Source organism: Tinamus guttatus, unplaced genomic scaffold (genome assembly GCF_059628265.1).
Source record: "Tinamus guttatus ecotype Peru unplaced genomic scaffold, ASM5962826v1 Tinamus_guttatus_pri_ptg000066l, whole genome shotgun sequence".
NCBI classification, from domain to species: domain Eukaryota; kingdom Metazoa; phylum Chordata; class Aves; order Tinamiformes; family Tinamidae; genus Tinamus; species Tinamus guttatus.
Genome location: NW_028288600.1, coordinates 1 through 19,485, shown reverse-complemented (window position 1 = coordinate 19,485; position 19,485 = coordinate 1). Strand labels below are relative to the sequence as shown.

The 19,485-nt window shown below is 70.2% G+C and overlaps 2 protein-coding genes across 2 annotated transcripts; one reads left to right on the top strand and one right to left on the bottom strand.

The window, feature by feature from the left end:
• Positions 1 to 124: 124 nt before the first annotated feature.
• On the bottom strand, positions 125 to 7,875 carry LOC148595755 (receptor tyrosine-protein kinase erbB-2-like). Its single transcript, XM_088519660.1, has 15 exons — positions 7,805 to 7,875; positions 6,300 to 6,451; positions 6,025 to 6,211; positions 4,815 to 4,952; positions 4,646 to 4,714; positions 4,034 to 4,146; positions 3,817 to 3,958; positions 3,628 to 3,744; positions 2,872 to 2,998; positions 2,718 to 2,791; positions 2,070 to 2,160; positions 801 to 1,000; positions 592 to 724; positions 372 to 462; positions 125 to 289 (listed from the first exon to the last, which is right to left on the bottom strand). The coding sequence occupies exons 2-15, from the start codon at positions 6,432 to 6,434 to the stop codon at positions 125 to 127; spliced, it is 1,782 nt and encodes a 593-aa protein (XP_088375786.1). The 5' UTR covers positions 6,435 to 6,451; positions 7,805 to 7,875.
• A 1,812-nt stretch (positions 7,876 to 9,687) lies between these two features.
• On the top strand, positions 9,688 to 17,866 carry LOC148595754 (GPI-specific phospholipase A2-like PGAP3; the record flags this gene model as incomplete). Its single annotated transcript, XM_088519669.1, has 7 exons — positions 9,688 to 9,883; positions 11,810 to 11,907; positions 13,194 to 13,346; positions 14,889 to 14,951; positions 15,142 to 15,203; positions 16,081 to 16,214; positions 17,662 to 17,866. Coding segments are annotated over exons 1-7 (905 nt in total), but the record flags the coding sequence as incomplete, so codon positions are not given.
• Positions 17,867 to 19,485: the final 1,619 nt, after the last annotated feature.

Here is a 19,485-nt window from a genome sequence, read left to right as displayed (position 1 = left end):
AGAGCCACCAAGGCCACTGGAGCCACCAGAGCCCCCAGAGCCCCCAGAGCCGCCGGAGCTGCCGGAGCCCCCGGAGCTACTGGAGCCACCGGAGCCGCCTCCACGCGCGCGGCCGCCCCCCGACTCACGAGTGGGTGCAGTTGGTGGGGCACGGCTGGCAGACGCCGTCCTCATCCGGGTACTTCCAGACGGGCACGAAGGAGGCGTCCGGCTTCACCCCGCTGGGACACTTGCGCACGCAGTTGGGGCCGTCCTTGTAGTGGGCGCAGGCCACGCACTGATCCGCGTCCTGCGCCGGGGGGTGCCGTGAGGGGCCCTGGCGTCCGGGGGACGCCCCCGTGCCCGTGCCCGTCCCCGCGGCGCGTCCTCACCGGCCCGAAGCAGCTCTCGGTGCCGTTCTGGGGCTGGCACTCGGGGTGGCAGGGCAGGCACCGTGTGCCGTTGGCGTGCTCGCGCACGGCGCTGCGGGGGGGACGGCGTCAGCGGGGTCCCCATTGGCAACGTGGGGATATTGGGGGGTCTCTGGGGACAGGGGAGGGGGTCTCTGGGGACAGGGAGGGTCTCTGGGGACGGGGGGGGGTCTCCGCTCACCCGTCCAGCAGGTTGCAGGAGGCGACGCATTCCCGGCCGCGCAGGAAGCGCTCGCAGGCCACGCACTGCGTGGGGCCGGGGCCCCAGCAGGAGCCGTTGGAGCAGAGCGGGAAGCAAACCTGCCCCTCGCTCTCTAGAAAGGGGGGGGCTCGGTTATTACCCAGGGGGGTTTTGGGGGGCCGCGGGGGGCCGCGGGGCGCCCCTCTTACCGCACTGCTCCGGGGGCCGGTTGTGCGCCTGGAACAGGCGCTGCCGGGGGTTGCGGAAGAGGCTGTCCCAGGGCACCTTGCTCAGGAAGCAGAGGCGCGGGTTGCGGTGCACGAGCACCATCCCGCTGCTGACCTCGCGCAGCGAGCGCAGCCCCAGCGCCGACACGGGCAGCTCCTGCAGCGTCAGCGAGTAGGCGCCGCTGCGGGACGGGGGCGGCGTGAGCGGCGGCGCCGCGCGGGACCCCCTTGGTGCACGGGACCCCCCGGCGCCGCGTCGGACCCCCCCGGTGCACAGGACCCTCCGGTGTCACCATGCGGGACCCCCCCGGTGCGCGGGACCCCCTTGGTGCACGGGACCCCCCGGCGCCGTGTGGGACCCCCCGGTGCGCGGGACCCCCGGTGTTGCCGTGCGGGACCCCCCGGCGCCATACGGGACCCCCCGGTGTGTGGGACCCCCCCGGTGCCATGCGGGACCCCCCGGTGCACGGGACCCCCCCGGTGCCGTGTGGGACCCCCCAGTGCGCAGGACCCCCGGTGCTGCCGTGCGGGACCCCCCGGTGTGTGGGACCCCCCGGTGCCATGCGGGACCCCCCGGCGCCATACGGGACCCCCCGGTGTGTGGGACCCCCCGGTGCTGCCGTGTGGGACCCCCTGGCACCGCGTGGGACCCCCCCAGTGCGCGGGACCCCCCGTTGCCACCGTGCGGGACCCCCCCGGTGCCATGCGGGACCCCCCGGTGCGTGGGACCCCCCGGTGCCGTGCGAGACCCCCTGGCACCGCGTGGGACCCCCCCGGTGCGCAGGACCCCTCCGGGGCCACTGTGTGGGACCCCCCCGGTGCCATACGGGACCCCCCCCGGTGCCATGCGGGACCCCCTGGTGTGCGGGATCCCCCCCCAGTGCCGTGTGGGATCCCCTCGGTGCCATGTGAGACCCCCGGTGCCACCATGCGGGACCCCCCTGGTGCCGTGCGGGACCCCCCCGGTGCCATGCAGGACCCCCCGGTGCCACCGTGCGGGACCCCCCGGTGCCGTGCAAGACCCCCTGGTGCCGTGCGGGACCCCCCGGTGCCATGCGGGACCCCCCGGTGCCATGCGGGATCCCCCCGGTGCATGGGACCCCCCTGGTGCATGGGACCCCCCAGTGCCATGCGGGATCCCCCCGGTGTGCGGGATCCCCCCCGGTGCCGTGCGGGACCCCCCAGTACCATGCGGGATCCCCCCCCTCCGGTGCCGTGCGGGACCCCCCCGCGCGCTCCCGCGTCGCTCACTTGTGCAGCACACGGCCCCGGATGACGCGCAGGTTCTGGAAGACGCGCAGGTCCGGCAGGTTCGGGGGCCAGGCCGCGATGTACAGGAAGCCTGCGGGGAGCAGAGCGGCGTCACGGCACCGCGGGTGTCCCCGAGCCTGTCCCCGAGCAGCATGGGGTGTCCCCAAGCCTGTCCCCAAGCACCACGGGTGTCCCCGAGCCTGCCTGGAGCACCATGGAGTGTCCCCAAGCCTGCCCAGAGCACCACGGGTGTCCCCAAGCCTGTCCCTGAGCACCGCGGGTGTCCCCGAGCCTGTCCCTGAGCACCACAGGGTGTCCCCAAGCCTGTCCCCAAGCACCGCGGGTGTCCCCCAGCCTGTCCCCGAGCACTGCAGGGTGTCCCCAAGCCTGCCCAGAGCACCATGGAGTGTCCCCAAGCCTGTCCCCCAGCACTGCAGTGTGTTCCCAAGCCTGTCCCCGAGCACCACAAGGTGTCCCCGAGCCTGTCCCCGAGCACCGTGGGGTGTCCCCAAGCCTGTCCCCAAGCACCGCGGGTGTCCCCGAGCCTGCCCGGAGCACCACGGAGTGTCCCCAGGCCTGTCCCCAAGCACCACGGGGTGTCCCCAGTCCTGCCCAGAGCGGGTCCCCCCACGTCCCCGTCGCTCTCACCCGTCAGCTCCTCCAGGCTCTCGAAGGTCCAGAGCAGCTCCGGGTCCAGGGGCGCCGTGTTGGTGCCGGGATCCCTGGCCGGGATTTGGGCAGGGTGAAGCGGGGCAGGTCCCGGCGCGGGTCCCGGTGCAGATGGGGGGACACGGGCGCTTACCCGGCGAAGGTCTCGGGCAGGAAGGCCAAACTGCCGAAGATCTTGGAGCAGCCGGCGAAGTGCCGGATGTTGGAGGCGTTGACGGCGCGGACGCCCTTGAGGAAATCCACACCGAGCCCGTAGCAAACTGCGGGCAGAGCGGGGTGAGCGCCAACCGGGACCCCCACGTCCCCCTGCCGCCTTCGGGGAGCCCCCGGCACCCCAGGGACGCGCTGGGCCCTTTGGGGAGCCCCCCGGACCCCTCATCCATCAAGAGGGATGTGGAGCTGCTGGAGAGAGTCCAGCGCAGGAGGATGATCAGGGACCTGGAACATCTGCCCTATGAGGAGAGGCTGAGGGAGCTGGGCCTGTTCAGCTGGAGAAGAGAAGGCTGAGAGGGGACCTGAGCAGTGTCTAGAAGTACCTCAAGGGAGGCAGTGAGGAGGATGGTGCCGGCCTCTTTTCACTGGTGGCCACCGACAGAACTAGAGGTAATGGCCACAAACTGAAGCACCAAAAGCTCCATAGGAACTTAAGGAAAATTTTTTTAAGAGTGAGGGTGTCAGAGCACTGGAACAGGCTGCCCAGAGAGGTTGTGGAGTCTCCTTCCCTGGAGATCTCCAAACCCGCTTGGACGCAGTCCTGTGCCACGTGCTCTAGGTGACCCTGCGTGTGCAGGGGGTTGGACTGGATGATCCCTAGAGGTCCCTTCCAACCTTGAGCATTCCATGATTCTATGATTCTGTGATTCCATGATTCTCTGATTCCATGATTCACCTTGTGGACAGGGCTTGCTGCACTTCTCGCACTTCTGCACGTTGTTGACGCTGACCTCCTGGCTGTTCTGCGGGCACACGAGCGTGCACGAGCCCACCTCCGTGGCCAGGTAGTTATCTAGGGCAGGACAACGGTCAGGGCCACGGGGCGCAACGCGGCACCCGGCGGGGGGACCCCCCCGGCACTCACAGGGACACCGGCTCACGCAGCTGGCGCCGAACGTGTAGCGCCCGTCGCGGTTGGGCACCGACTCGAAGGTGTCCGAGTTGTAGATGACGAGCGGCGGGCAGTGCAGCTCGCACACGCCGCTGCGGTTGAAGTTCAGGCAAGCCTGGGGACAGCGCGGTGGCCGTGAGCGCCTCGGTGACACCCCCCGGTCCCCCCCGGCGCCCGCCCCGGTGCCCACCAGGCAGTCGGAGTGCTTGGGGCCGGTGCAGCCCGCGGCGCACTGCTCGTGGCAGCAGTCGGTCGGCTTCGTGCCCTTGCAGCGCGGGCACCCGTGGCAGATGCTGCTGGTCACTGCGGGGACGGGGAGGGCGCGGTGGGGACGGGGACACCGCTCGGGTCCATCCCGACCCAGGATAAAGGGGGTTGTTGGGGACGCTTGTTGGGGGTGTTGAGGCCATAGGACTGGCTCCAGGTTTGGCCTGGGGGGACAGGGACCTGGAGGGGGACAGGGACATGGGGGCAAGTGAGGTCCTGGGGACTGGGGTTGGGTGGGGGGGGTCATTGAAGGCTTTTGGGGGGGGTCTCTGGGGCAGGGATTGGTGGGTAGGACAGGGAATTTAGGAGTCTCTGGAGCAGGCCAGGACAGGGAATTTGGGGGTCTCTGGGACAGGTCAGGACAGGGAATTTGGGGGGGGTCTTTGGGGCAGGGGTTTGTAGGGACAAGCAGGGATCCCTAAGGGCAGGATTGGGGACGGATCAGGGATTCCGCTCAGGAGGCCGGCGGGCAGCAGGGATGGGGGGCGCCCCACGGCCAGGGCCGCCCCACGGGTGCCCCCCATCCCGTACTCACGGGTCTGGCAGTCCTGCGGCCCCTCGCCCCAGCAGTGCCCCTCCGGACACAGCGCCCGGCAGTCGGGACCTGGATGGGAATGGAAACGGGAGCGTGAGCGGCTGCCCCACGGCCGCCCCACGGCCGCCCCACGGCTGCCCCACGGCCGCCCCACGGCGCGGGCGCTCACACGTGCGGTTGCGGGCGCTGTCCACGCGCGTCTCGCCGCGCAGCTCGTTGTGCCGGTGCAGGATGTCGGCCCACAGGATGCTCTCCTGGAAGCAGAGCTGCGGGTTCCGCTCGATGCGCACGCCGCCCTTGAGGATCTCTGCGCGGGCACCGGCGCCGGCGTCAGCGCCGCGGGGACACCGGCCCCGCGGGGACACCCGGCCCCATAGGGACACCCAGCCCCATGGGGACACCCGGCCCTGTGGGGACGTCCCGTCCCATGGAGACTCCCGGCCCCACGGGGACACCCAGCCTTGCAGGGACATCCCTCCCATGGAGACCCCCAGCCCCACGGGGACTCCCGGCCCCATGGGGACACCCGGCCCCATGGGGACACCCGGCCCTAGAAGAAACCCCAGCCTTCGGCAGAGACCCCTGTGGGGACCCCTGGCCCAAAGGGAACCCCCAACCCCAGGCAGTGATGCCCATGGGGACACCCAGCCCCACAGGGAGCCCCCAACACAATGGGGACCCCCAGTCTTGGGCAGAGACCCCCATGGGGACACCCAGCCCCACAGGGAGTCCCCCAGCCCCAGGCAGAGATGCCTATGGGGTCACCCAGCCCTAGAGGAACCCCCCAGCCTAGTGGGGACCCCCAGCCTTGTGCAGAGACCCCCATGGAGACACCCAGTCCCACACGGAGCCCCCCAGCCTTGGGCAGAGATACCCATGGGGACACCAGCCCCACAGGGAGCCCCCCCAACCCAATGGGGACCCCCAGCTCCAGGCAGAGATGCCCATGGGGACACCAGCCCCACAGGGAGCCCCCCAACCCAATGGGGACCCTCCAGCCTTGGACAGAGACCCCCATGGGGACCCCCAGCCCCATAGGGACCCCCCAGCCTTGGGCAGAGACCCCCATAGGGACACCCAGCCCCACAGGGAGCCCCCCAGCCCCAGGCAGTGATGCCCATGGGGACACCCAGCCCCACAGGGAGCCCCCAACCCAATGGGGACCCCCCAGCCTTGGACAGAGACCCCCATGGGGACCCCCAGCCCCACAGGGAGCCCCCAACCCAATGGGGACCCCCAGTCTTGGGCAGAGACCCCCCATGAGGGTCCCCAGCCCCACAGGGAGCCCCCAACCCAATGGGGACCCCCAGCCTTGGGCAGAGACCCCCATGGGGCCGCCCGGCCGTCGCCCGCAGCCCCCCGCCGGCGCAGCCCCCCACCTGTGAGGTTCCTCATGCCGAGCTGGCGCAGCCCCGTGGATCCGGCGGCGCCGGCGTTGCCGAGCACGGCGAGCGCGTAGCGCTCCTCGAAGAGCTGCGTGCCGCGGACGATGCGCAGGCCCTGCAGCTGCAGCGCGCTCACCTGGTTCTCCGCGATGAGCACGTAGCCCTGCACCTCCTGGATGTCCTGGCGGCGGGGACGGGGGGCGTGAGGCTCTCCCCGGTGCACGGGACGGGGGTCCCGGTGCCGCCGCCGCCGCCGCCGGTGCCCTCACCCTGAGGAAGGCGGTGTCGGCGCCGGGCGGCAGGTACGTGAGCTCCAGGTTGCCCTGCACCACGCGGCAGCCCTGGTACAGGTGCCGCAGGGTCTCGTAGTGGCTCTCGGGGCTGGCCGGGCGCAGCAGCTTCATGTCGGTGCCGGTGCAAACTGCGGGGGACGGAGCCGCTCGCGGGGGACCCCGGCGGAGCCGCCGGCCCCCGCGGGAAACGCCGGGGGGCTCCGGAGCCGCTTCCAGCGGCTTCCGACGGGATTCCGGAGCCGGCGCCCGCGGGGACGCTCCGTGGGGACCCCCGGGGCGACGGCAGCCGGGGCGGCCTCCGGCACCGGGAAACCGGCTGGGGAAGCGGCGGCGGCGTCGGGGCCGCGTTCCCGCCGGTTCCCGGGATGGATGGATGGACGGACGCGCCGGGGAGGCTCTGCCCACGCCGCCCGCGGCGGCAGCGCCGAGACAAGACCCGATTGTTGGCGGCAGCGCGGCGGATGCCGGAGCCCCCGGGCGGCCCCTCGCCGACCCGGCGGCATTCCCAAGACGCGGACTGGGATGGGGAAGAGCGTGCGGGAAGCGGGGGGGGGGGGGGGGTTATCCCTGCAAATCCACCCCCCCAAAGCGGCACCGCCGGGGGCGAGCCGAGACCTGGCGCCGTCGTGACACGGGTGCCCGCCCTGGGCCGGGCGGGTGAGTCACGGCCCGCCAGGAACCGCCTTTTCAGGTCGGGCGTGTTTGGGGAGCGGGGCGGCTGACGCAGGGGCCGGCGGCGCCGCCGGGCCCCGCGGGACGGGAGGACGCGGCGCCCGGTGACCGGGATCCCGCCCGGTGGGGGTGGCCCCGGGGACGCGGCGCTGGCCCCTGAGTGACAGCGGCGGCAGCTGCCCCCGCCGCCACCTGCCCCGGGGACGAAGCTCAAGGCCGGGGCGGCCGCGGGAGCGAAGGGCGGCCCGGACGGGACGGGGACGGCGGCGGCTCCCGCTCCACGTCCCCGCGAGCGCCCACGGTGCCACCGCCAAACCGGGGGGGGGGGGGGTCCCGCTCCGTGCCCCCCATCCCGGGAATGTTGCGGGACAGGAGGAGGCTCCGTTGTCCCCTCGTGTGCGTCCCGCCTGCCCGGGAACACGGCGGGAGAGGAGGGGGCTCCGCAGGGCTATGGGGGGGCCCATCGGTATCACCGGGCAGTGGGGGGGCCCCCACACACCGGATTTACCGGGCTATGGGTGGGGGGGGGGGGGGGCTCATTTCCATTTCCGCCCCCCCCCCGCACCGAGTTTACCGGGACTCCCCCCGCGCCGGGCAACAACCCCCGCCCCCCCCACCACGTTCAACTTTGCGCGAGCCGCGACCGGGACGGAGGGGGGGGCGGAAACCGACGGACGGAGCGAAGGAAAAGGACGGACGGAGCGAAGGAAAGGCCGGACGGACAAGGGCCGGACAGAGGGACGGCGGAGCGGGGACCCACGGAAGGCGGGAGGGAAGGACGGCCGGAGCGGGAGCGGGTCGGGACCCACCTTCGTGGCCGTGGGCGGCGCGGAGCGCGGCCAGGAGCCCCGCGGCGCGGAGCAGCCCCGCGGCGCTCGCGATCATGGTGGCGGCGGCGGCGGCGGCAGCGCGGGCCGCGGCGGCCCCGGCCCCGGCCCCGCGCCGGCCGCTCCGCCGAAGTTCGCGGCGCGGAGCCGCCTCCGCCGCCGGCCCCGCCTCGCGGGCCGCGCTCCCGATCCCGGCCCCGCTGCCGGCCCCGGGCCAGGGCGCGCCGCGCGCTCCCGACGCCCCCGCGCGCGCTCCCGACGCCGCCCCGGGACCCCCCCCCCCCCCCGCCCCGCTCCGTCCCGTCCCGTCCCGCCCCGGGCTCGGCCCCGCGGTGACGGGAGGGGACGGGGCGGTGCGGGGGGCAGTGCCGGGACGGGGGTGGGGACACGGGGACGGGGCTGGAGTCTGGGGAAAGTTCCTGGGTCTGGGGACACGGGGACGGGGCTGGGACGTGGGGACAGCTGTGGGATTTGGGGACAGTGCTGGGGTGAAGGGGTGTGGACATGGGGACAATGCTCGGGTTTGGGGAAAGTTATGGAGTTTGGGGACGGATCTGGGACATGGGGACAGTTGCAGAGGTTGGGGACAGTGCTGGGGTGAAGGCGTGGGGACATGGGGACGGAGCTGGGGACATGGGGACAATGCTCGGGTTTGGGGAAAGTTCTGGAGTTTGGGGACAGATCTGGGACATGGGGACAGTTGCAGAGGTTGGGGACAGTGCTGGGATGAAGGCGTGGGGACATGGGGACGGTGCTGGGGACATGGGGACGGTGCTGGGGTCTGGGGAAAGTTCTGGGGTTTGGGGACGGAGCTGGGACAGGGGGACAGTCTTGGGACGTGGGGACAGTGCTGGGGTGAAGGGGTGCGGACATGGGGCCAGTTGCAGAGTTTGGGGACAGTGCGGGGGTTTGGGGACAGACCTGGGACGTGGGGACAGTCTTGGGACGTGGGGACAGTCCTTAGAATATAGGGACAGTGCTGGGACATGGGGACACTTGTGTGGTTTGGGGACGTGGGGACAGCCCTGGAATATGGGGACGTTACTGGGCTGTGGAGAAAGTCCCGCAGTTTGGGGACAACAGGGACAGCCCCGGCGCAGGGGCGCGGCCGGGGGAGGGGACGCCGTGGCCGCCGCATTCCCGCCATTCCCGCCATTCCTATTCCTGGCACCGAGGCCTCCTGCCGCGCCAGGGCCCCGCGCTCGCTGCCGGGACCCCCGGGACGGCGGGACCCGCGGCGGCTCCCGGGACCCTTGTGGGGCGGGAGCGGGGGGATATATCCCATGATCCCCCCGGCCATAGGGGGCGCTATATCCCATGATCCTCCCCGGCCAGTGGGGGCGCTGCAGCTGCAATGCCCCCCAGGCGGGGGGGGCGCTATATCCCGTGATGCCCCTCGCCCTTTGAGGGGCGCTATATCCCGTGATGCTCCGCGGCCGCAGGGGGCGCTATATCCCGTGATGCCCTTCGGGGCGCGCCGCGTTCTCGGTGCTCCCCCGCCGCCGGAGGGCGCTCTATCCCGTGATGCTCTCCGGCCGCGGGGGGCGCTCTATCCCGTGATGCCCTTCGGGGCGCGCCATGTTCCCGGTGCTCCCCCGCCGCGGGGGGGCGCTATATCCCATGATGCCCTTCGAGGGGCGCTATATCCCGTGATGCCCTTCGAGGGGCGCTATATCCCGTGATGCCCCTCGAGGGGCGCTCTATCCCGTGATGCTCCTCGCCCTCCGGGGCGCGCCGCGTTCCCGGTGCTCCCCCGCCGCCGGAGGGCGCTCTATCCCGTGATGCTCTCCGGCCGCGGGGGGGCGCTCTATCCCGCGGCGCTCCGCTCCGCTTCCGGGCGCGGCGGGCGGAAGCGGCGGGGGCGGGCGGCCATGGCGGCTGGCGGGGCCGCGCTGCTGCTGCTGCTGGCGGCGGCGGCGGCGCCGGGCCCGGCCCGGGGCTCCCCGGGGGACCGGGAGCCGCTTTACCGGGAGTGCGTGGCCGGCTGCGAGCGCCGGAACTGCTCGGGGGCGGCGCTGGGGCAGTTCCGCGCGCGGCAGCCGCTCTACATGCGCCTCACAGGTACGGGCGGGCCCGCCCCCCGCGCGCGCGCCCATTGGCTGAGCGCCGGCGGGACACGCCCCCCCATGGGCGGGGCCCGCCCTCGCAAGCCCCGCCCCGCCCGTCTGCGCGCGCTGGGCAGGGCTGGGAGGGCAGCGGGAAAGCGCGGGGACACGGGGGGGCGGGGACACGGGGGGGGCGTGGACACCGGGGGGACACGGGGACATGGGGACACGCGTGGGGACACGGGGACAGTGTAGGGACACAGGGAAACCGGGGGGACACGGGGAAACCGGGGGGACACGGGGACAGTGTAGGGACACGCGTGGGGACACGGGGAAACCGGGGGGACACGGGGGGGGCTTGGGGACACGGGGACATGGGGACACGCGTGGGGACACGGGGCGGGCCTGGGGACACGGGGACACTGCGGGGACACGGGGACACTGCGGGGACACGGGGGGGGGCGGGGACACGGGGGGGACACGGGGGGGGGCGTGGGGACACGGGGACACCGGGGGGACACGGGGGGGGCGTGGGGACACGGGGACACCGTGGGGACACGGGGACACTGCGGGGACACAGGGACAGCGTGGGAACGCTGGGGGCGTCCGGGGACAGTGGGACACGCTGGGAGCATCTAGGGACATTGGGACACACTGGGAGCATCTGGGGAGACACTGGGGGACATTGGGACATGCTGGGAGCATCCAGGGGACATTGGGACCCGCTGGGGGACATTGGGACACACTGGGAGCATCTAGGGACATTGGGACACACTGGGAGTGTCTAGGGGGACACTCGGACACGCTGGGGGACGTTGGGACATGCTGGGAGCATCCAGGGGACATTGGGACCTGCTGGGGGACATTGGGACACACTGGGAGCGTCTGGGGGGACACTGGGGGACACTGTGGGACGTTGGGACCCGCTGGGGGACATTGGGACATGCTGGGAGCATCCAGGGGACGTTGGGACCCGCTGGGGGACATTGGGACATGCTGGGAGCATCTAGGGACACTAGGACACACTGGGAGCATCTGGGGGGACACTGGGACACACTGGGGGACATTGGGACACGTTAGGAGCATCCGGGGGGACCGTGGGACATGCTGGGGGACACTTGGACAGGCTGGTGGCATCCAAGGGAACATTGAGCTATACTGGGAGCATCCGGGGGGACCCTGGGACGTGCCGGGTGACATTGGGACACGCTGGGAGCATCTAGGGACATTGGGACACGCTGGGAGCATCCAGGGGGACCCTGGGCCATACTGGGAGCATCCAGGGGGACTGGGACATGTTGGGGGACACTGGGACATGCTGGGAGCATCCAGGGGGACATTGGCCCATCCTGGGGGACACGGGACCATCCTGGAGGCATCCAGGGGATCACTGGGACATGCCGGGGGACACTGGGCCATTCCGGGGCCATCCTGGGGACACAGGGACATCCCGGGGAACACAGGGACATCCTGGGGACACAGGGACATCCTAAGGGGCCAGGGCCATCCCAGGGGACACAGGGCCATCCCGGGGGGCACAGGGACATCCCAGGGGGCACAGGAGCATCCTGGGGGACACAGGGACATCCTGGGGACACAGGGCCATCCCAGGGGACACAAGGACATCACAGGGGACACAGGGCCATCCTGGGGTCACAGGGCCATCCTGGGGGCACAGGGACATCCTGGGGGGCACAGGGCCATCCCAGGGGACACAGGAGCATCCCGGGATGCCCCAGGCCATGCCGGGCTCCGCCGGGCCGTGCTGGGGGTGGATCCCCGTTCCCGTTCCTGGTGCCGGGGGTGGATCCCTGGTCCCGTTCCCGGTGCCGGGGGTGGATCCCCGTTCCCGGTGCCGGGGGTGGATCCCGGGTCCCGGTGCTGGGGGTGGATCCCCGTTCCCGTTCCCGTTCCCGGCAGCGCGTCCCGCTCCCCTCCGCAGGCTGGACGTGCCGGGACGAGTGTCGCTACGAGTGCATGTGGCTGGCGGTGCGGCGCCACGCGCGGGCCGGCTCCGGAGTGCCTCAATTCCACGGAAAGGTGGGCGGCGCCGGGACCGGGACCGCTCCCATTCCCATCCCCATTCCCATCCCCATTCGCATCCCCGTTCCCATCCCCATCCCTATTCCCGTTCCTGACCCCGTTCCCGGCCCCATCCCCATTCCTGTCCCCCCTCTCCGTCCCCCTCCTCGTCCCTGTCCCCATTCCCATTCCGGTTCCCTGTTCCTGTCCCTGTCCCCATCCCCATTCCCCTCCCCATCCCCATTCCCCATCCGCGTCCCCTGTTCCCGGCCCCATTCCCGGCCCCATCCCCATGCCCATTCCCAGCCCCCTCCCTGTCTCCGTCCCCCCTCCCCGTCCCGTCCCCCTCCCTGTCCCCATCCCCTGTTCCTGTCCCTATTCCCATCCCCGTTCCTGTCCCCGTCCCTGTCCCCATCCCCATTCCTGTTCTCGTCCCTGTTCCTGTCCCCATCCCCATTCCCGTCTCTGTTCCTGTCCCCCTCCCTGTCCCCATCCCCATCCCCATCCCCATTCCTGTTCCCAGGCCCCTCCCCGTCCCCGCTCCCTGTCCCCTGTTCCCATCCCCATTCCCGTCCCCATTCCTGTCCCCGTCCCCATCCCTGTTCCCATCCCCATTCCTGTCCTTGTTCCTGGCGCCATCCCCATCCTCATCCCCATTTCCATCCCTGTCCCCATCCCTGTTCCTGTCCCCATTCCCATCCCCATCCCCATCCTCATCCCCATCCCCATTCCCGTCCCCATCCCCATTCCCGTCCCCGTCCCCATCCTCATCCCCATCCCCATTCCATCCCCATCCCATCCCCATTCCTGTCCCCGTCCCTGTCCCCATCCCCATTCCCATTCCTGTCCCCATCCCCATCCCCATCCCCGTTCCATCCCCATTCCCGTCCCCGTCACCATCCCCATTCCCGTTCCCATTCCCGTCCCCATCCCCATCCCCATCCCCATCCCATCCCCATCCCCATCCCCATCCCCATCCCTGTTCCCATCCCTGTTCCTGTCCCCGTTCCCATCCCCGTCCCCATCCTCATCCCCATCCCCATCCCCATTCCCATCCCCATCCCCATTCCTGTCCCTGTCCCCATCCCCATTCCCATTCCCGTCCCCATCCCCATCCCCGTTCCATCCCCATCCCCATTCCCGTCCCCATCCCATCCCCATTCCCGTCCCCATCCCTGTCCCCATTCCCATCCCCATTCCCATTCCATCCCCATCCCCATCCCCATCCCATCCCCGTTCCCATCCCCATCCCGCTGACCCATTCCCATTCCCGCTGACCCGTTCCCGTTCCTGTCCGTCCGCAGTGGCCCTTCTCCCGCTTCCTGTTCTTCCAGGAGCCGGTGTCGGCGCTGGCGTCGCTGCTCAACGGGCTGGGCAGCCTCGTGATGCTGCGGCGGTACCGGAGCCGCGTCCCGCGCGCGGCGCCCACCTACGGGACCTGCGTCACCTTCGGAGCGGTGCGCGGAGCGGGAGCGGGAACGGGGACGGAGCGGGAACGGGGACGGGGACAGAGCGGGAACGGGGATGGAGCGGGACGGAGTGGGAACAGGGACGGAGCGGGAACGGGGACGGAGCGGGATGGGCTGGGAACAGGGACGGAGCGGGAACGGGGACAGGGATGGAGCGGGATGGGGTGGGAACGGGGACGGAGCGGGAGCGGGAATGGGGACGGAGCGGGAACAGGAACGGGGACGGAGCGGGAACGGGGACGGAGCGGGATGGGGTGGGAACAGGGACGGAGCGGGAATGGGGACGGAGCGGGAACGGGGACAGGGACGGAGCGGGAACGGGGACAGGGACGGAGCGGGGACGGGAACGGGGATGGAGCGGGAACGGGGATGGAGCGGGAACGGGAACGGGGATGGAGCGGGAACGGGGACGGGGACGGAGCGGGATGGGGTGGGAACGGGGACGGAGCAGGAACGGGGACAGAGCGGGATGGGGTGGGAACGGGGATGGAGCGGGAACGGGGACGGGGACGGAGCGGGAACAGGAACGGGGATGGAGCGGGACGGAGCGGGAACGGGGATGGAGCGGGAACAGGAACGGGGACGGAGCGGGAACGGGGACGGAGCGGGATGGGGTGGGAACGGGGACGGAGCGGGAACAGGGACAGGGACGGAGCGGGATGGGGTGGGAACGGGGACGGAGCGGGAACAGGAACGGGGCGGAGCGGGAACGGGGACGGAGCGGGATAGGGTGGGAACAGGGACGGAGCGGGAACGGGGACGGAGCGGGAACGGGGACAGGGACGGAGCGGAATGGGGTGGGAACGGGGACGGAGCGGGAGCCGGGGATGGGAGCGGGATATGGGGAGCTGGGGATGGGAGCGGGGAGCTGGGGAGCAGAGCCAGGAATCTGGGAATCGGAGCCGGGAATCTGGGAATCGGAGCCAGGAATCTGGGGATCAGAGCGGGAATCTGGGGATCGGAGCTGGGGATTGGAGCAGGGATCTGGGGATCAGAGCCGGGAATCTGGGGATCGGAGCTGGGGATTGGTGCGGGGATCTGGGGATCTGGGGATCCGTGCTGGGGATCTGGGGATCGGAGCCAGGGATCTGGGGATCGGAGCTGGGAATCTGGGAATCGGAGCCGGGAATCTGGGAATCAGCGCTGGGGATTGGAGCTGGGGATCTGGGAATTGGCCCTGGGGATCTGGGGATTGGAGCTGGGAACTGGTGCTGGGAATCGGAGCCGGGAATCAGCGCTGGGGATCTGGGAATCGGCGCCGGGAATCTGGGAATCGGAGCCAGAAATCAGCACCGGGAATCTGGGAATCGGCACCGGGAATCTGGGAATCGGAGCCGGGAATCTGGGTATCGGTGCCGGGAATCAGCGCTGGGAATCAGCTCCGGGAATGGGCTCCTAGCGGTGGCCGCAGCCGCTCCGTGTCCCCGTTGTCGTCGTCTCCCGTCGCTCTTCCCTGGGTTTCTCCAGGCCGGAGCCGGGATCGGAGGCTCCGGGGGCGCCGCTCACGTCCCCGTGTCCCTGATCCCGCAGGTCTCCCTGAACGCCTGGGTCTGGTCCACAGTTTTCCACACCAAGGACACGGCGTTAACCGAGGTGAGCGCCCGGAATGCTATGGAACGCTCCGGAATGCTCCGGAATGCCCCAGAATGCTGTGGAATGCTCTGGAATAATCCGGACGCTCCGGAATGCTGTGGAATGATCCGGAACGCTCTGGGATGCTCCGGGATGCTCCGGAACGCCCCGGAACGCTCCGGAACACCCCGGAATGCCGCTTTTCCCGCAGAAACTGGACTATTTCTGCGCCTCGGCCGTGGTGCTGTACTCCACATACCTGTGCTGTGTGCGGTGAGCGGGGATGGGAACGGGGATGGGAACGGGAATGGGAACGGGAATGGGAACGGGGATGGGAGTGGGAACGGGGCTGTCATGGTGCTCGCAGGATGCTGGGAACGGGAACGGGAACGGGAATGGGAGTGGGTCCATCCCAGCTCTCGCAGGACGCTGGGAATGGGGCTAGGGCTAGGAATGGGAACGGGAACGGGGATGGGAACGGGTCCTTGGCTCTCGCAGGATGCTGGGGCTGGGAATAGGGAACGGGAATGGGAACGGGAATGGTCTATCCCGGCTCCCACAGGACGCTGGGGCTGGGAATAGGGAACGGGAATGGGAACGGGAATGGGAATGGTCTATCCCGGCTCCCACAGGACGCTGGGGCTGGGAATAGGGAATGGGAATGGGAATGGGAATGGGAATGGGAATGGGAATGGGAACGGGAATGGGAATGGTCCATCCCGGCTCTCCAGGACGCTGGGGCTGGGAATAGGGAATGGCAATGGGAACGGGAATGGGAATGGTCCATCCCGGCTCTCCAGGACGCTGGGGCTGGGAATAGGGAATGGCAATGGGAACGGGAATGGGAATGGGAATGGGAATGGTCTATCCGCGGCTCTCCAGGACGCTGGGTCTAGGAATAGGAATGGGAATGGGAATGGGATCAGGAACGGGAACGGGAATGGGAACGGGATCGGGAACGGGATCGGGATTGGGAACGGGATTGGGATCGGGAACGGGAACGGGAATGGGAACGGGAATGGGAATGGGAATGGGAATGGTCTATCCGCGGCTCTCCAGGATGCTGGGTCTAGGAATAGGAATGGGAATGGGAACGGGATCGGGATCGGGAACGGGATCGGGATCGGGATGGCTCCGTCCCGCTCCCCAGGACGCTCGGCCTGCGGCGCCCGGCGCTCGTGGCCTGCCGGGCCCTCCTGCTGCTGCTGCTGGGCGGCCATGTCGGCTACCTCAGCATGGTGCGCTTCGACTACGGCTACAACATGGCCGCCAACGTGGGCGCCGGTGAGCGGGAACCGCGGGGGACGGGGGTGACCACGGTGACAGGGGGTGACGGAGGGGACCACAGGGACGGGGGCGACAGGGGGTGACAGGGCTGACCATGGTGACAGGGGGTGACAGAGGGGACCCCAGGGACAAGGGGGACTGTAGGGATGGGGACAGGGGGTGACGGGGGTGACCACAGTGACAGGGCTGACCACGGTGACGGGGGTGATGGGGGCAATGGGAGTGACAGAGGTGACGGAGGTGACCGCAGTGACAGGGGGGACAGGGGCGGCAGGGGTGATGCGAGTGACAGGGGTGACCGCAGTGACGGGGCTGACGGGGCAACAGGGGTGATGGGGGATGATAGGGGGTGACAAGAGGTGACACTGATGACATTGGTGACTGCGGTGATGGGGGTGAGCATGGTGACGGGGGTGACAGGGGGTGACAGGGTGACCCTGGTGACCGTGGTGCTGGGGGTGCCGGGGATGATGGATGACAGGGGTGACTGCAGTGATGGGGGTGACAGAGGTGACCGCAGTGCCGGGGGTGACAGAGGTGACCGCAGTGCCAGGGGTGACCGCAGTGACATCGCTGTCCCCTCAGGGCTGCTCATGGCGCTGGGCTGGCTGGCGGTGCTGGCGGTGCCTTGGTGACCCTGCTGTCCCCATAGGGCTGGTCACCGCTATGGGGTGGCTGTGGTGGCTCGTGGTGTGTGGGTCCCGCCTGCCCCACGCATGGAAGTGCGCGGCCGCGGTGCTGGGTGACCTTGGTGACACTGCTGTCCCCATAGGTCTCGTCACCACCGTGGGGTGGCTGTGGTGGCTCTGGGGACACGGGTCCCGCCTGCCCCACGCATGGAAGTGCGCGGCCGTGGTGACACTGCTGTCCCCTGTCCCCATAGGTCTGGTCACCGCTATGGGGTGGCTGTGGTGGCTGTGGGTCCGCGGCTCCCGCCTGCCCCACGCGTGGAAGTGCGCGGCCACGGTGACACTGCTGTCCCCATAGGTCTGGTCACCACCGTGGGGTGGCTGCGCTGGCTGTGGGTCCGTGGGTCACACCTGCCCCACGCGTGGAAGTGCGCGGCCGTGGTGCGGGGAGGTGACACTGCTGTCCTGTGTCCCCATAGGTCTCGTCACCGCTGTGGGGTGGCTGCGCTGGCTGTGGGTCCGTGGGTCACACCTGCCCCACGCGTGGAAGTGCGCGGCCGTGGTGACACCCCTGTCCCCATAGGTCTCGTCACTGCTATGGGGTGGCTGCGCTGGCTGTGGGTCTGCGGCTCCCGCCTGCCCCACGCGTGGAAGTGCGCGGCCGCGGTGACACTGCTGTCCTGTGTCCCCATAGGGCTGGTCACCGCCATGGGGTGGCTGTGGTGGCTGTGGGGACATGGGTGGCGTCTACCCCACGCGTGGAAGTGCGCGGCCGCGGTGCGGGGAGGTGACCCTGCTGTCCCCTGTCCCCACAGGGTTGGTGACGGCGCTGGGGTGGCTGCGCTGGCTGTGGGTCCGCGGCTCCCGCCTGCCCCACGCGTGGAAGTGCGCGGCCGCGGTGCTGCCCCTGCAGGCCCTGGCGCTCCTGGAGCTCCTGGACTTCCCGCCCCTGCTGTGGGTCCTGGACGCCCACGCGCTCTGGCACCTGGGGACCGTCCCCGTCACCCTGCTGTTCCACAGGTGGGGGCATGTGGGGCGGGGGGTCCGCGCTATAGGGCGCAGGGGGGCCCTGTCATGTCTATAGGGTGCTGGGGGGCTCTGCTGTCCATGGGGTGCAGGGGGGCTCCTCTCTATAGGGTGCTGGACACCCATGTGCTCTGGCACCTGGGGACCGTCCCCATCACCCTGCTCTTCCACAGGTGGGTGCCGGGGGGCTCCCTATGGGGTGTGGGGGGCCCTGTTGTCTATAGGGTGCGGGGGGCCCCTCTCGTATCTATAGGGTGCTGGGGGGGCCCTCCTGTCCATGGGGTGCAGGGGGGCTCCTCTCTATAGGGTGCTGGACACCCACGTGCTCTGGGGACCGTCCCCGTCACCCTGCTCTTCCACAGGTGGGTGCGGGGGGCTCCCTATGGGGCGTGGGGGGCCCTCCTGTCCATGGGGTGCAGGGGGGCCCCTCTCGTATCTATAGGGTGCTGGGGGGGCCGGGCTATGGGGTGCGGGGGGTCCTCTTGTATCTATAGGGCACTGGGGGGCCTCTGCTGTCCTCTGTGCTGGGGGGGTGGCTCCTGTCTATAGGGTGCTGGGGGGCCCCTCTCTTATCTATAGGGTGCTGGGGGGACCCTGCTTATCTATAGGGTGCTGGGGGGGGGCGCTCCTATCTGTGGGGTGCTTGGGGGGCCCTCTCTTATCCATAGGGTGCTGGGGGGGGTCCCTTATCCATAGGGTGCTGGGGGGGGCTCTGCTGTCCATAGGGTGCTGTGGGGCCTCCCTTATCCATAGGGTGCTGGGGGGGTTCCTATCCATGGGGTGCTGGGGGTCCTCTCTTATCTATGGGGTGCTGGGGGTTCTGCTGTCCATGGGGTGCTGGGTTCCCTCATATCCATAGGGTGCTGGGGGGTTCCTCTGCTATCCATAGGGTGCTGGGATCCCTCTCGTTATCTATAGGGTGCTGGAGGCCCCTCTGTTATCCATGGGGTGCTGGGGGTCCCCCCCTTTCCTGTGGGATGTTGAGGGTCCCTCTCTTATCCATGGGGTCCTGAGGTTCCCTCTGTTATCCGTGGGGCACTGAGGGCCCCGTCTTATCCATAGGGCACTGGGAGTCCCTCCCGTATCCATAGGGCGCGGGGGGCTCCGCTCTTGCCCATAGGGTGCTGAGGCCCCTGACTCCTCTATGGGGCACTGGGGGGTCCCAGGCTCCTCCATGGGGCACTGGGGGGTCCTGGTCTCCTCTATGGGGCACGGGGGGGTCCCAGTCTCCTCTATGGGGCACGGGGGGGTCCTGGTCTCCTCTATGGGGCACTGGGGGGTCCCAGTCTCCTCTATGGGGCACGGGGGGGTCCTGGTCTCCTCTATGGGGCACTGGGGGGTCCTGGTCTCCTCTATGGGGCACTGGGGGGTCCCAGTCTCCTCTATGGGGCACTGGGGGCTCCCGGTCTCCTCTATGGGGCACGGGGGGGTCCTGGTCTCCTCTATGGGGCACGGGGGGGTCCTGGTCTCCTCCATGGGGCACTGGGGGGTCCCAGTCTCCTCTATGGGGCACTGGGGGCTCCCGCCGCAGCCTCCCCGCCCCGGAGGCCCCATCCCGGCCTCCCCCCCCGGCTCCGGGTGCCCCCGGCCGTGGGGCAGCGCCCCCCCCAACC